The sequence below is a fragment of the Rattus rattus genome, chromosome 11 (genome assembly GCF_011064425.1).
Source record: "Rattus rattus isolate New Zealand chromosome 11, Rrattus_CSIRO_v1, whole genome shotgun sequence".
NCBI lineage: Eukaryota > Metazoa > Chordata > Mammalia > Rodentia > Muridae > Rattus > Rattus rattus.
Window position 1 is genome coordinate 97,037,768 of NC_046164.1, and position 17,587 is coordinate 97,055,354.

The window sequence follows — 17,587 nt, forward strand, 5'->3', positions numbered from 1 at the left end:
ACACAAATCCAGCACTCCAAAGGATAATAGATGGAAAACTCCAACAAGAGAAGGGAAACTATACCCTAGAAAAAGCAAGAAAGTAATCTTCTTTCAACAAACCCTAAAAGAAGATAGCCACACAAGCATAATTCCATCTTTAACAGCAAAAATAACACTAAACTATCACTAGTCCTTAACATCTCTAACAGAAATGGACTCAATTCCCCAATAAAAAGACTTAGACTGACAGACTGTATACATAAACAGGACCCAGTATTTTGCTGCATACAGGATATGCTCATCAGTTACAAAGACAGACACTACCTCAGAGTAAAAGGCTGGGAAAATTTTTTCCAAGCAAATGGTCCCAAGAAAGCTGGAGTAGCCATTTTAATATCAAATAAAATCAACTTTCGGGTTGGGGATTTAGCTCAGCGGTAGAGCGCTTGCCTAGCACGCGCAAGGCCCTGGGTTCGGTCCCCAGCTCCGGGAAAAAAAAAAAAAAAATCAACTTTCAACCAACAGTTATCAAAAAAGATAAGGAAGGACACTTTATACTTATAAAAGGAAAAATCTACCAAAATGAACTCTCAATTCTGAACATCTATGCTTGAAACTCAAGTGCACCCACATTCATAAAAGAAACTTTACTAAAGCTCAAAGCATGCATTATACCACACACAATAATAGTAGGAGACTTCAACACACCTCTCTGATCAATGATCATAGAAACAGAACCTAAACTGAAACACAGTGAAACTAAAAGAAAATATGAACCAAATGGGTTTAACACATCTATAGGACATTTCATCCTAAAATAAAACAATATAACATCTTCTTACCACTTCATGACACCTTTTCAAAAAAAATTGACCTTATAATTGGTGACAAAAGAGGCCTCAGTTGATACAAGGAGATTGAAGTAACCCCATGCATTCTATCAGATCACCAGGGACTAAGGCTGGTCTTCAATAATAATATCAGAAAGTCCCCATACACATGGAAGCTAAATAATGTTCTACTCAATGACAACTTGGTCAAGGAAGAAATAAAGAAATTAAAGACTTACTAGAATATAATGAAAATGAAGGCACAACATACTCAAACTTCTGGGATACAATGAAAGCAGTTCTATGAGGCAAATTCATAGCTTTGAGTGCTTCCAAAAAGAAATTGGAGAGAGCATACTTTAGCAGCTTGACAGCATACATGAAAACTCTAGGAAAAAAAAATGAAGGAAATTCACCCAAGAGAAGTAGACAGCAGGAAATAATTCATACTCAGGGCTGAAATCAACCAAGTAGAAACAAAAAAAAAAAATGCTATACAAAGAATCAACAAACCAGGAGCTGGTTGTTTGAAAAAATCAACAAGATGGATAAGCCCTTAGCCAGACTAACCAGAGGGCAGAGAGAGAGAGAGAGAGAGAGAGAGAGAGAGAGAGAGAGAGAGAGAGAGAGAGAGAGAGAGAGAGAGAGAGAGCCTGAGCCTATACTTAACACAACTGGAAAATCTGGATAAAATTGACAGTTTTCTAGACAGATAACAGGTATCAAAGTTAAATCAGCATCAGATAAACCATCTAAGCAGTCTCATAACCCCTAAAGGAATTGAAGCAGTCATTAAAAGTCACCCAACTAAAAAAGGTCCAGGAACAGATGGGTTTAGTGCAGAATTCTACCAGACCATCAAAGGAGACCTAATACCATTACTCTTCAAGCTATTCTACAAAATAGAAACAGAAGGAAAATAGAAACTATCCAATTTATTCTTTGAAGATACAGTTACACTTATAACTAAATCACACAAAAACCCTACAAAGAAAGAGAACTTCAGAGCAGTTTCCCTCATGAATATCAATGCAAAAATCCTAAATAAAATTCTGCCAAATGGAATCCAGGAACACACCAAAACGATCCTTCCCCATGATTAGTAGGCTTCATCCCAGGGATGCAAGGATGGTTCAATATACGGAAAACCATCAACATAATTCAGTATGTAAATAAACTTTAAAGGAAAAAAACCTCACATGATTATCTCATTAGATGCTGAAAAAGCATTTGACAAAATTCAACACCCCCTCATGGTAAAAGTGTTGGAAAGATCAGGCCCATACCTAATCATAGTAAAAGCAATATACAGCAAACTAGTAGCCAACATCAAACTAAATGGAGAAAAACTTGAAGCGATCTCACTAAAATGAGGGACTAGACAAGGCTACGCACTCTCTCCCTACTTATTCAATATGGTACCTGAAGTCCTACCCAGAGCAAGTAGACAACAAAAGGAGGTCAAAGGGATACAAATTGGAAAGGAAGAAGTCAAAATATCACGATTTGCAGATGATATGAGAGTATACTTAAGTGACTCCAAAAGTTCCACCAGATAACTTCTATAGCTGATGAACAACTTCAGTAAAGTGGCTGGATATAAAATTAACTCAAACAAATCAGTAGCCTTCCTCTACTCAAAGGATAAACAGCCTGAGAAAAAAATTAGGGAAGTGACACTCTTCAAGTAGTCACAAATATAAAGAATACCTCAGTGTGACTCTAGCCTAGCAAGTGAAAGATCTGTATGACAAGAACTTCAAGTCTCTGAAGAAAGAAATTAAAGAAGACCTCAGAAGATGGAAAGACCTCTCATATACATGGATTAACAGGATTAATATAGCAAAAAATTGCCATCTTGCCAAAAGCAATCTACAGATTCAATGCAATCCCCATTAAAATTCCAACTCAATTCTTCATAGAATTAGAAAGAGCAATTTGCAGATTCATTTGGAAAAGCAAAAGAACCCAGGATAGTGAATCTATTCTCACCAATAAAAGAACTTCTTGGGGAATCACCATCCCTGACCTCAAGCTGTATTACAGAGCATTCATAATAAAACTGCACCATATTGGTACAGAGACAGGCAGGTAGATCAGTGGAATATAATTAAAGACCCAGAAATGAACCCACACAACAATGGTCACCTGATCTTTGACAAAGGAGCTAAAACCATCCAATGGCAAAAAGGCAAATGGTGCTGGTTGAACTTGAGGTCAGCATGTAGTAGATTGCAAACTGACCCATTCTTATTGCCTTGTACAAAGCTCAAGTCCAAGTGGATCAAAGACCTCCACATAAAACCAGATACACTCAAACTAAAAAAAGAGAAAGTAGGGAAGAGCCTCAAACACATAGGCACAGGGGAAATTTTCCTGAGCAGAATACCAATGGCTTATCCTCTAAGATTGACATATGGGACCTCATAAAATTGCAAAGCTTCTGTTAGGCAAAGGATGCTCTCAATAGGACAAAGTGGCAACCAACAGATTGGGAAAAGTCTTTACTAATCCTACAATCAATAGAGGACTAATAGCTAATATATACAAAGAACTCAAGTAGTTAGACTTCAGAGATTCAAATAATCCTATTAAAAAATGAGGGACAGAGCTAAACAAAGAATTCTCAGCTGAGGAATATCAAATGGCTGACAAGTACCTAAAGAAATGTTCAACATCCTTAGTCATCTGGGAAATGCAAATCAAAATAACTCTGAGATTCCACCTTATACCAGTCAGAATGGCGTGATCAAAAACTTAGGTGACGTCTTTCCTTTCGCTGCTGCGTCTGCAGCCATGAGTATGCTTAGGCTACAGAAGAGGCTTGCCTCTAGCGTCCTCTGCTGGGGTAAAAAGAAAGTCTGGTTGGACCCCAATGAAACCAACGAAATCGCCAATGCCAACTCCGGTCAACAGATCAGGAAGCTGATCAAAGATGGCCTGATCATCCGGAAGCCTGTGACTGTCCATTCCCGGGCTCGATGCCGGAAGAACACCTTGGCCCGACGGAAGGGCAGGCATATGGGCATAGGGAAGAGGAAGAGTACCGCCAACGCTCGGATGCCCGAGAAGGTGACCTGGATGAGAAGGATGCGGATCCTGCGCTGGCTTCTCAGGAGATACTGGGAATCTAAGAAGATTGACCGCCATATGTATCACAGCCTGTACCTGAAGGTCAAAGGGAATGTGTTCAAAAACAAGCGGATTCTCATGGAGCATATCCACAAACTGAAGGCAGACAAGACCGGCAAGAAGCTACTGGCTGACCAGGCTGAGGCCCGCAGGTCCAAGACCAAGGAAGCACGAAAGCACCGGAGGAGCGCCTCCAAGCCAAGAAGGAAGAGATCATCAAGACTCTGTCCAAGGAGGAAGAGACCAAGAAATGAAGCTTCCCTCGTGTCTGTACATAGTGGCCAGGCTGTGGCCTCACGTGGATCAGTCATTAAAATAAAACAAGCCTTTGTCCTTGTCAAAAATAAAAACAAAGGTGACATCAGGTGCTGGTGAGGATGTGGAGAAAGAGGAAGTCCTCCATTGTTGGTGGGCTTGCAAGCTGGTACAGCCACTCTGGAAATCAGTCTGGAGGTTCCTCTGAAAATTGGACACAGTACTACCTGAGGATCCAGCTAAACATTCCTGGTATACACCCAAAAGATGCTCCAACGTATAACAAGGACACATGCTACTCTATGTTCATAGCAGCCTTATTTATAATAGCCACGAACTGGAAAGATTCCAGATGCCCTTCAACTGAGGAATAGATATAGAAAATGTGGTATATCTATACAGTGGAATAGTACTCCGCTATTAAAAACAATGACTTCATGAAATTCATATGCAAATGGATGGAACTAGCAAGTATCATCCTGAGTGGGGTAACCCAGTCACAAAAGAACACACATGATATGTACTCACTGTAAGTAGATATTAGCTCAAAAGCTTGGAATACCTAAGAAAATATTCACAGATTATATTAAGACCAAGAAGGAAGACCAAAATGTGGATGCTTCATTCCTTCTTAGAAGGGAGAACAAAATACTCACAGGAGGAAAGAGTGGAGCAGGGACTTAAAAAATTGCCATTCTGAGACTCTCCCAACTGGGGATTCAGCCCATATACATTCAGCCAACAAACCCAGTCACTGTTGCTGATGCCAAGAAGAACTTGCTGATAGGAGCCAGATATGCCAGAGCCCTCCATGTACAGATGAGGATGATTGCAGCTAACTGTTGGACTGAGCATGTAGACCCGATGGAGGAATTAGAAAAAAGACTAAAGGAGCTGAAGGGATTTGCAAAACCATAGGAAGAATAATATCAATCAACCAAACCCCATCAGAGCTCCCAGGGACTAAACCACCAACCAATGTGTACACATGGAGGGACCTATGACTCCAGTCACATATTTGACAGAGGATGGCATTGTCCAGCATCAGTGGAAGGAAAAGCCCTCGTCCTATGAAGGCTTATTTCCCCATGTAGCGTTGAAGTTATAGTAGGTGTGTGGGAATGGGGGCATCCTCATAGAAGCAGGAGGAGAGGCGGGGGGTATGGGAGACGGGGGAAAGGAGATAACATTTGAAATGTAAATACATAAAATTCCAAGAAAAATAAAATTATTTTTCAAAAAAGAATTATTTTCTCCATGTAATAAAAACCCAAATTTCCATAAAAAACGCTAGAATTTACCTTTGTAAAACAGAATCTGTGTTTATTAAGCCAGTTTATCTTTAAATGTTAGTAAAAGTAAACCACTTTTTAATGAAAGCCTTGCTTTAAACAGAGCATCATGTCCTATTTGTATATTATTACATTATATTTTGACCATGCCCAATAAAGTATATCTTCAAGCTGCCCTGACTATTGATTATTGGCTTATACCATCATGGATAGCTGCACTTTTCCTGGTTCTGCATTACTTGTATATTACTTAGTTAAATATTTTTTTACTACGTTTTCTTGTGCTCTATACATACTATGCTAGATGGATTGATGAAAGATACTAAGAAGGAGCAACAAAAAGGATTTCTGTTTTATTGAGGGAAAAAGCTTCCTTATTTGCAAGTATACATAAAGCCTACTATATAATTAAGTACTAATATGTTCATGTTGGAATCAAATGTTTGTTAAATGTTACTTGTTTACTATAATACTGTAACTACTGTCACTTTAGAAGTGGAATCAAGAAGTTACACATGGGACTGGAGAGATGGCTCAGTGGTGAAGAGCACTGACTACTCTTCCGAAAGTCATGAGTTCAAATCCCAGCAACCACATGGTGGCTCACAACCATCTGTAGTAAGATCTGGTGTTTATGAAGACAGCTAGCTACAGTGTACTTATATATAATAAATAAATAAATCTTTAAAAAAAAAGTTACACATGATGCTGTATACCTGTAATCTCAGAACAAAGGAGGTAGAGGTAGGGTGTTCTGGAGTTCAAAGCCAGCCTTAGCTATATACCAAGTTTGAGACCAGTCTGGGCTATATAGAACCCTTCCTGCATACAAAAAAACAAAGAAGAAAACCAAAATGAAATATATGGCTGTAGTTTAACTTGAATTTTATTTCATAAAAATGTATTTTAGCATTTATACAGAAATCACATTTAAAACACATGTATCAATTTGAATCTAATTGTGATTGTACCATTGTACATATTGTATCATTGTTTGTGTGACTTTGGTACACAAATAATATATAATCCTTAGTTTCTTATGTCTAAATTAGATAGAACATTACTGAAAAACATAGTGCTGAATGAAATCTCTTTGGGAGAATATTACAGAAAAAAAGTATAAGTCATTGTCAGACAGTAAGAATGATAGTTTAAAATTAAAAACAAGAAAGGACACAAGAAAACTGTGTCAGGTGATGCTTTTAATCCCAGCACTTGGGAGACAGAGGCAGGGGAGAATCTCTGTTCGAGGCCAAGTCTACAGAGCAAGTTCCAGGACAGCCAGGACTGCACAAAGAAAACTTATCTGGGAAGAAAAAAAGTAAGAAAAGCAAAGGAAAGGGACGAGAAGAGAGAAAAGGGGTAGCTCTAGTTGTAGACTGAGAAGGAACTATACAGTAGTTAAAAATAATCTCTTATATTGGCCAAAGGAGATGGTTGAAGGATAAAAATGGGTAGACATGGTCACATAGGAGCAATGATAGTAAAGGAACCTACTACAAAGGGGTTGGTTTCTGTACTAGAGAAACTTACGTTTATTGAATAAATAGACATGGATTTGTAGAGAGACAAAGAATTGGGAGGTACTCTCTAGTTTAAGAAAGTAGTAGTTGCAAGGTGGAAGACAGAGGTGCTGAAATATTTCCCAAGGACAAAGAAATGAATCCTGGCATCTGGTTAAAACAACAACAACAAAAATGGAGCTAGAGAGATGGCGCAGTATTGAAGAGCACTTTTTGCTCATGTGGAAGACCCAGGTTTGAGTCTCAGCACCCATGTGGTGGTTCTCATCTATCCATAACTCATCTATCCATAACTCATCTATCCGTAACTCATCTATCCGTAACTCATCTATTCATAACTCATCTATCCATAACTCATCTATCCATAACTCATCTATCCGTAACTCATCTATCCATAACTCTTGAGTTCTCGGGGGTCTAATACCATGTTCTGATTTCCATGGGCACTAAGGTGTGCATACGGTACACGTACATTCAGACAAAACACTTATATATAAAATAAAATGAACAAATGTCTAAAAAAATATCAAAGAACAAGTGATGAGGAATAAGAGTGGCAACTCTATGGTCCCAAAATAGTAACACCACCTGTATGTCTGGGGGACGGTTAAAACTGCCTTACAAGATAGGCCCATTTGCCTGAGAAAATTTAAATAAAACAAACTAACAAAAACAAAAGGTATAGAATGAAACAATTTACTAGTAAAGAAGAAGGAAAATTAGAAGAATGGTGCAACGTGGTTGTATAAAATATAAATTAGCTACATACTTAATCTATAAAGCAAAGATTTAAGAAAACAAGGATTGTGCCCCACAGAGACACTTTGGAGAAAGGAATTGGAGAAGCTTTGAGATGGGAAATAGTGCAGTATTATAAAGCATGAAAGGAACAGTTAGTAGTGTAATAGCAACATGACTTTTAGCTACTTGTGTAAGCATATACAATTTTTGTGCCTCAGTCATCTGACCTCCAAGGGGGGGGGGAACAACTTCTAAGTTCTTACCTTCTCTAGAGATTGCTTCAGCTAGGACTGTAACTTCTAAAACAGTATTGCCCAATTCTGCAGTAGTGGCAAGATCATATTTTAGGCTATCCAGCATCATAACAACTAGTAGACAGATACCTATTTTGTACTTAAAACATGTGACTAAAGAACTGAATTTTTTGAGCTGTTTCAATTTTTATTAAATACCCACTTGTGCTATTGGCTATCATAATTGGATATAAATAAATTACTCTTTGGTTTTCTTTTCTGTGTCTTTTATGTTGTTCCAACAGTTGTTATCTAATTATTTTGTCATAAGTGATTTCTTTTATAAAAATATATATAGAGAGAAAAGAAATCATTGATGTATTTTAATGTTATTGCTAAGTAGCTCATGCTTGAACTGTTGAATAAAATTTAAAATGGCAGCAAATCTGACAAAGTTAGAATGTTTTTGTTATTGTTCTTTGTTTTGAATGTAGCCCTGGCTGACAGGAAACTTGCTAGTTAGACTGGCTGATCTCAAACTCACACTCATCCACATGCATCTGTCTCTGATTCCCGGGGCCAGGGTTAAGGGCTTGTACCACCACACTTGTCAAAGTTATGATGCTTTTGATCAGTGAGTTTATTTTGTAGAATACCTAGTGAGTGATTAATGCTGCTGTGTATAGGTCACTGATGTCTGGAGCACTAACATTGATGCTTTGTTTGCCCTTTAATTCTTAGACTATTATAGAACTCTCTGAAGAGCGAGATGGTGTTCATTTTCTACCCCATGCCTCTTCATCTGCACAGTCGCCCTGTGGTTCTCCAGGCATGAAGCGAACAGAAAGTCGACAGCATCTCTCAGTGGAACTGGCTGATGCTAAGGCCAAGATCCGAAGACTTAGGCAGGAATTGTAAGTCTCTGATTTTCAATATTCATTGAAATAATGTGGTCACAAGGATGACCTTAACAGTATTTTAAATATGACAATAGAATAGTTGTCCTCAATTGTTAACCTAAGTCACACCTTTTATTAGTGTTTGTCAAAATGAGAAAAATTTGCTCATAAGCCCAGTACTCAAGTAGGGTTAAGCAGGAGAATCCCAGCAATTTACAGGCATCCTCAGGTACAAAGTAAGTGTAAGCTTAGCCTAGGCTATGTGAAACCCTGTCTCAATAATAATAGTAATAATGACAATGTTGTTTTCAAAGACTGAATTGTTGGCATATGATATCACAAAATAATTTTATACATATTGCCTATATTAAGTCATTGAAATGCCAGTTATCTACTTAGTAAAATATTCAGTATTTATTAGCACTAAAAAAAAAAAACCTACTTACGAACGGGACCCCCGTTGAAGGAATCAGAGAAAGGACTGGAAGAGCTTGAAGGGGCTCGAGACCCCATATGAACAACAATCCCAACCAACCAGAGCTTCCAGGGACTAAGTCACTGACGCTGGGCTCCAACTGCATAGGTAGCAATGAATATCCTAGTAAGAGCACCAGTGGAAGGGGAAGCCCTTGGTCCTGCCAAGACTGAATCCCCAGTGAACATGGTTGTTAGGGGGAGGATGGGGAGGGGAAGCCCATATAGAAGGGGAGGGGGAGGAACTAGGGGGATGTTGGCCCAGAAACTGGGAAGGGGAATAACAATCGAAATGTAAATAAGAAATACTCAAGTTAATACAGATAAAAAAAAACCCTACTTACTCAGTTATTAAAGCTCATTATAAAAAATACAGTATAAATTTTACATATTCATTCTGGAGTGAACTACAAGTAAAAGCATGACCAGTCTTTGCTGAAGACTTTGAATTTTGTTCTTTAAGGAGAACAAAAGATTTTTGATTTATGCATTTTCTCCTTTTAAAAATTTGTTTTCCTGGAATTTGAGCTTCAGAATGTAGACTTTAAATTTAAATACACAGTATAGTTATTTGTTTATTGATTATTTAAACTAACTTAGAAAAGTGAAATGGATATGCAAGGTAGAAAAAATATTAAATAGTCTGCTGTAAAAAATTTTGAAAACAAAAAATACAGCTTTCATTTGTGGATGTCTGCATTATTATGTGTCTATTGAAGTGGATACGCCCAGGATATTCTATAAACAGCTGCACCAGGAAAATTAGGGAAGAGATTGCTGTTATTAGTTTGACTGGCAGCTAATGGAGAGCCTAAACAGTGAACACTAGTTCTTTCCATGTAATTTAGCCCAATCTTCTCTAGTCTTTAGCTGAAGTGTGCAATTAGAATTGTAGTGATGTGAATTCATTTAACATTTTGCATTATGTTAGAATTTAATTTTCAAATAGAATTTACTTGGCCTTGGAATATATTAAAAATTCAAACAATCTTAAGAAGATTGACAAAAATTGGTTTCATATGTAATGATTTGAAAATGTAAGTGGATATTTTTAAGTGAGTGAAGATACCAGATGCATGTAGCAAGTATGTTCAGTCACTAGTATTTAATTAAAGCCCATATAATTTCTTTAAAAATGTTTTCTTCTGTATATTTCTTAAGGTGGCATGTAGTAAGGGTTTCTTTCCTTATAAAGGGGACAGTGGATTAGCTGCAGAAATCTTGATTTTTTTTTTTTTTTAAAAAGAGGTCTAGATTGCTTTATACCTAATGGAAACTAAAATAAATAATTAGAATATTGTTTTTTACTATCAATTGATACATGCTCATTTAAGAGTAATGCCAGATAATATAATTGGTTTTACCAAATAATTAATTGATTATTGATTTATAAAGTAAAAATATAATTTATGATTAGATGGAATAAATAATTCTTAAGTTAAAAACTTTATACCATAGTTAATATTATTAAAGACGTTATTGATCTTCCTGGTACAATTGATTTCATGTTTTGGAGTTTCTATAATATTATTTTGTTAAAAAAATACTTATTTACTAAGATGAAATTCAGTATCTGACAATTTATCCTTTAAAGTGTACAATTGAATAGGTTTTTAGGTTGTGCAGTAATTATGTGGAAAAGTACAATAACTGAATAAAAGTGTCTTTGATCATCTTCTTTGCCCTCAGATCTTAGCAATGGCTAATCTCTTATATTTCCATGGGTTTGCCTATTTTTGACACTCATATAACTAGAACATATAATGTATAACCTTCTTGTTTAACATGATGTATTCCAGGTTTCTCCATGTTATATAGCATGTAACTGGTATCTTATGGATGACAAAAGCAGTAACTTATAACCTATAAAAAGACAAACTTACAGAAAGTTAAAGAATAAAAGGGCTAAGTCTGACAGGCTGAATCTTCCACAAGGTGGAAGGAGAGAACCTTCTCATTCAAGTTGTCCTCTGACTTGCATTTGTACATTGTGACACTCAACCTCCCTCCTTGAAAAAATAAATAAATGGGACAAAAAATACATAGAGGCTAATAATTTACAAATAAGAGTAGCACTTCTTAGTATTTGAAAATAAATCAATGACATTTTAACCTCTTAAATTGTTTTGTATATGACTACCTTTTAAAAATTATTTATTATTAGTGTAGAGTGCATTGTGTGCTGTGCACACATATGCCATAGTGTAATGGTTTGCATATGCTTGGCCCAGGGAGTGGCACTATTAGAAGGTGTGGCCTTGTTGGAGGAAGTGTGTCACTGTGGGGTGGGCTTGGAGACCCTCTTCCTACCTGCCTAAGGATGCTCAGTCTGTTCCTGGCTTCCGTCGGGTGAAGATGTAGAACTCAGCTCTTCCTGCACCACGCCTGCCTGGATGCTGTCGTGCTCCTGCCTTGATGATAATGGACTGAACTTCTGAACCTGTAAGCCAACTCCAATTAAAGCTTTCCACTGCTTTCCAAATCCAAAGTCCTAAAGTCCACATTCTTCCAAACAAAAGCATGGTCAGGCCTATCACAGCAATACCCTCAGGCCTTGGTACCAACTTCTGTCTTAGTTAGGATTTTATTGGTGTAAACAGACACCATGACCAATGTAAGTTTTATAAAAAACAATATTTAACTGGGGCTGCCTAATAGGTTCAGAGGTTCAGTCCATTATCATCAAGGAGGGAGCATGGCAGCATTGCAGCATCCAGGCAGGCATGGTGCAGGAGGAGCTGAGTTCTACATCTTCACCCGAAGGAAGCCAGGAACAGACTGAATATCCTAGGAGGAGCACTTTCTCCAACAAGGCCACACCTTCTAATAGTGCTGCTTCCTGGGCCAAGCATATGCAAACCTTCACACAGTGTACGTATAAAAATCAGAGGAGGAACTGGTTCTTTCATGACGTGGATCCTGGAGATCAAGCTCAGGTCGTTACACATGAGAGCAGTACTCATTTTACCTGTTGTGCCATCTTGCTGGCCATAGATAGACACCTTTATTCTCTGCGGGATGTTATAATCTTTCAGCAGGGCAGTTCGACAGTAGATATCAGGGAAATTAAGGACTGTATTTTCCTTTTAGAAACATTTTCCAGTCATATAATACAGGCTTTTTAATAATGACTCCACTAAATAAAGCATTATTCATTATATTAAAAACTGAAACCTACTTAATAAATTTTATTTCTTTAATCAAAGGAAATACCTCTGCCATTAAGAGTTTTGTGGGTTTTGGATACAGGAAAGCAGATGAGTATATATATGTGTGTGTGTGTGTGTGTGTGTGTGTGTGTGTGTGTGTGTGTGTGTGTGTGTGTGTGTGTGTGTAAGTAGGCTACTTTATACAGTACATTCTTTTATTAGAACCGAAGGCAGAAAATAGTAAGGATGGCTTACTTTAAGAAGGTTGGCTGTGATGGAGATACAGAAGAGATAAAGCAATTCAAAGAGACAGAATTAATAAAAATTGAGATATTGCTGAACATGGTAGTACATGCCTTTAATTTGAGCACTTGAAGGGCAGACATAGGTGAATCTCACTGAGGCTAGCTTGTTCTACATAGTGAGCTCCTGGCTAGCCAGCATTACACAGTGAGTCAATGTGTGTGTGTATATATATATGTGTATATATATATATAACATTTATGTATATGTATGTACATATGTTACAATGTGTTAAGCAATATGAAGTAGAGATTTTAGGTATACATATGGCAAATTGTAAGTGTATGGTTTTCTTTCAGCCATTTTAAATGTAGAAAATAGTTTGGAATCCTTATAGCAACTGCTCATACACAGTATTTGATAAAAACATCATGCTTAATTGCTGTTGATTATGCAGAGTAGGAGAGGACAAAGAAGGGTGAGATAGGGAAGATGAAATAGAAAGTATATAATATGAGGAACAGTCAAAGCGTGTGCCTGGATAAGGATAATGACTGAACTATAATAAAAAAGATTAAAGAACTTTTAAAAAGTCTATAATAAACTATAGGACAGTAGTTACTGCATAAGTCTTTTAATGTCATTGGTGGAAGTTTGATAGCATCTAATCCCCTATTCACAGTGTCTTTTTCTTGCTTTATTCCTTCCCGGTGTTGTTAGTTATGGCTAATAACTCCACTCACTTTGGGTTTTGTTTTGTAACAGTAACTACTGTAAAGCCCTGGAAACTGCTGCAACGAGCCAGCTGAGCTTGAACTCAGAGATTTACTTGCCTCTGCCTTCTTAGTGCTGGGATTAAATAGAGGTGTCCAACAAAGATTACTTATTTTTACTTACACTTCTCTGCAAGTGTGCATATTATTGATGTGTACTAGTTTCTGCAGAGGCTAGAAGGCATTGGATTCCTTAGAAATGGAGCTACAGACAGCTGTGAGCTACCATGCTGGTGCTGGATACTTAACCCTTGCCCTCTGCAGCACAGCAGCTGCTCTTAGCTGCTGAGCCATCTGCAACACGCAGTTAAGAAATGGTCATCTCTGTGTATTAATGTTGTGATGATCCCAGACTCTGTAAGTAGTACATTTATCCTCTAATAAATATCTTTTGGCATTCAAGGGAAGAAAAGACTGAGCAGTTACTGGACTGTAAACAAGAACTTGAACAAATGGAAGTGGAATTGAAGAGGCTACAACAGGAGGTTGGTACTTAGGTTGTTTTTGGTTTTGGTTTTGGTTTTGGTTTTTTTTTTTTTTTTTTTTTGTTTTTTTTTGTTTGTTTTTTTTTGTACCTAGATTGTTTATACTGAAGTGTGAAGTAGTTGGAAATTGAGTTTCCTCCTTGTAATTTATGGCTATGATTTCAATACTTTAAGCCCAGTTACCTCATATATTTGTGTAAAGTCAAATAACCTTTTAGTACTTTTATCAAAATGCAGAGCCAAAGCTAGAAATCAAGATCTTTAGACTTTTGTCCTTACTATTCAAAATCTTCCAGGATTCAAAGTAATCTTTCTGTACTGGAGTAGTTCCAAGTCCCTCTATTTTATGTATTACCTAAGCACCTCTGTGAACTATAAATTGATCTGCTTATGGGTTTTAGCTCTCCCCATAGTGATTATATTAGATTGTATATATCAAAATGTTTTCATGCATTAGTCTCCTTTTTTACATCATCTTGAGTCAAGTGGTAATAAGATTTTTTTTGAGCAATAGAGAAGAAGGGAACAGAGTAGAGTGAGTATAAGAATAAAAGAGACTGGTAAATACGGTCAAATTATAAACATGTAAATTGCCACAGCATATTGGGTAGGAGGGGAGCAAGCCTTTTATCCTAGCACTTAGGAGGCAGAGGTAGATGGATCTCTGTGATTTCCAGGCCAGGCTGGAGTGAGTTCCATGATGGCCACAGGCTATACAGAGAAGTCCTGTCACAAAAATATAAACAAATTCAAAAAAGTAAAATATCATAGTAAAATCCATTATTTTATATAATTAACATGTTAAAACTTAAAACCTTGTAACAGTTTAAGGGTGTTTTTGATTTTTTGTTTTCATTTCTTTAAAGAAGTGATTAAACTTTTTTTTCTAAATTTTTTTTTTATTGGATATTTTTTACTTACATTTCAACCCTTTCTCTTTCCCGGTTTCCCGTTCATAAGCCCCCTATCCCATCTTCCTCCCGCTTCTTCTATAAGAGTTCCCCCTCCCCGACCACCCTCCCCCCTTTCCCACCTTCTCACCCCATCCTGACATATATGGGGGGAGGGGGCAGTGGGCAGGGTGTATTCAGCCTTGGCAGGACCAAGGGCTTCTCTTCCCATTGGTGCCCAACGAGGCCACCCTCTTGTTACATATACAGCTAGAACCATGGATCTGTTCCATGTGTACTCTTTGGATGGTGATTTAGTCCCTGGGAGCTCTGGTTGGTATGGTTGTTCTTACGGGGTTACAAGCCCCTTCAGCTCTTTTAATCCTTTCTCTAACTCCTGCAATGGGGACCCCATTCTCAGTTCAATAGTTTGTAGCTAGCATTTGCCTCTGTATTTGACAAGCTCTGGCCGAGCCTCTCTGGAGACAGCTATATCAGGCTCCTGTCAGCATGCATTTCTTGGCTAGTTTTGGTGGCTGTATGTATATGGACTGGATCGCCAGGTGGGGCAGGCTCTGAACAGCCATTCCTTCAGTCTCTGCTCCAAACTCTGCCTCCATATCTCCTCCTATGAATAGGAATTCCCCCTTTTAAAAAGGTCTGAAGCATCCTTACTTTGGTCATCTTTCTTCTTGGGCTTCATGTGGTCTGTGGAGTATGTCTTGAGTAATTCAAACTTTTGGGCTACTATCCATTTATCAGTGAGAGCATACCATGTGTGTTTTTTTGTGATTGGGTTACCTTCCTCAGGATAATACTTTCTAGTTCCATCCATTTGCCTATGAATTTCATGAAGCTAGGTAGTACTCGATTGTGTACCATATTTTTTGTATCCATTCCTCTGTTGAAGGGCATCTGGACTCTTTCCAGTCTCTGACTATTATAAATAAGGCTGCTATAAACATAGTGGAGCATGTGTCTTTGTTATATGTTGGAGCATCTTTTGGGTATATGCCCAGGAGTGGTATAGCTGGTTCCTCAGGTAGTGCAATGTCCAGTTTTCTGAGGACCCTCCAGACTGATTTCCAGAATGGTTGTACCAGTCTGCAATCCCACTAACAGTGAAGGAGTGTTATTCTTTCTCCACATCCTCACCAGCATCTACTGTCACATGAGATTTTGATCTTAGCTATTCTGACTGGTGTGAGGTGGAATCTCAGGATTGTTTTGATTTGTAATTCCCTGATGACTAAGGATATTGAACATTTATTTAGGTACTTCTCAGCCATTCAATATTCCTCAGTTGAGAATTCTTTCTTTAGCTCTGTACCCCGTTTTAATAGGGTTATTTGGCTCTGTGGTGTCTAACCTCTTGAGTTCTTTGTATGTGTTGGATATTAGCCCTCTATCGGATGTAGCTTGGTAAAGTTCTTTTTCTAATATCTTGGTTGCCATTTTGTCCTAATGACAGTGTCCTTTGCCTTACAGAAGCTTTGCAGTATTATGAGGTTCAATTTGTCGATTCTTTTTTTTTTCCTTCTTTTTCCTCTTATTTATTTATTTATTTATTTATTTATTTATTTATTTATTTATTTTCATCTTTATTGACTTGGGTATTTCTTATTTACATTTCGATTATTATTCTCTTTCCCAGTTTCCAGGCCAACATCCCCCTAACCCCTCCCCCTCCCTTTCTCTATGGGTGTTCCCCTCCCCATCCTCCCCCCATTACCGCCCTCCCCACAACAATCACGTTCACTGGGGGTTCAGTCTTGGCAGGACCCAGGGCTTCCCCTTCCACTGGTGCTCTTACTAGGCTATTCATTGCTACCTATGAGGTTGGAGCCAGGGTCAGTCCATGTATAGTCTTTGGGTAGTGGCTTAGTCCCTGGAAGCTCTGGTTGGTTGTTGTTCATTGTTGTTCATATGGGGTCTTGAGCCCTTCAAGCTTTTTCAGTCCTTTCTCTGATTCCTTCAACGGGGGTCCCGTTCTCAGTTCAGTGGTTTGCTGCTGGCATTCGCCTCTGTATTTGCTGTGTTCTGGCTGTGTCTCTCAGGAGAGATCTACATCCGGCTCCTGTCGGCCTGCACTTCTTTGCTTCATCCATCTTATCTAGTTTGGTGGCTGTATATGTATGGGCCACATGTGGGGCAGGCTCTGAATGGGTATTCCTTCAGTCTCTGCTCTAAGCTTTGCCTCCGTATTCCCTCCCAAGGATATTCTTGTTCCCCTTTTAAAGAAGGAATGAAGCATCCACATTTTAGTCATCCTTCTTGAGTTTCATGTGTTCTGTGCATCTAGGATAATTCGAGCATTTGGGCTAATAGCCACTTATCAATGAGTGCATATCAAGTGTGTTTTTCTGTGATTGGGTTACCTCACTCAGGATGATATTTTCCAGTTCCATCCATTTGCCTATGGATTTCATAAAGTCATTGTTTTTGTTAGCTGAGTAATATTCCATTGTGTAGATGTACCACATTTTCTGTATCTAATTTGTTGATTCTTGATCTTAGAGCATAAGCCATTGGTGTTCTGTTCAGGAAAATTTCCCCAGTGCCTACATGTTTGAGACTTTCCCACGCTTTTTCTGATATTAGTTTGAGTGTGTCTGGTTTTATGTGGAAGTCCTTGATCCACTTAAACTTAAGCTTTGTACAGGGGAATAAGAATGGATCAATTTGC

At 38.0% G+C, this 17,587-nt stretch overlaps 1 protein-coding gene and 1 pseudogene across 3 annotated transcripts in view; both read left to right on the forward strand.

Annotated features, from left to right (window-relative positions):
* The window catches only part of Ccdc88a (coiled-coil domain containing 88A), a 160,564-nt gene that overhangs the window by 62,123 nt on the left and 80,854 nt on the right, over positions 1 to 17,587 (forward strand). For 2 of the 3 annotated variants that reach the window (XM_032916264.1, XM_032916263.1), the window contains exons 8-9: positions 8,730 to 8,902; positions 13,930 to 14,011. In XM_032916264.1, coding sequence (XP_032772155.1) covers positions 8,730 to 8,902; positions 13,930 to 14,011 — 255 coding nt within the window. Of the gene's footprint in view, positions 1 to 8,389; positions 8,903 to 13,929; positions 14,012 to 17,587 lie in introns of those variants that run through there. The other variant, XM_032916262.1, reaches the window with a different exon arrangement.
* On the forward strand, positions 3,594 to 4,280 carry LOC116912274 (annotated as a pseudogene).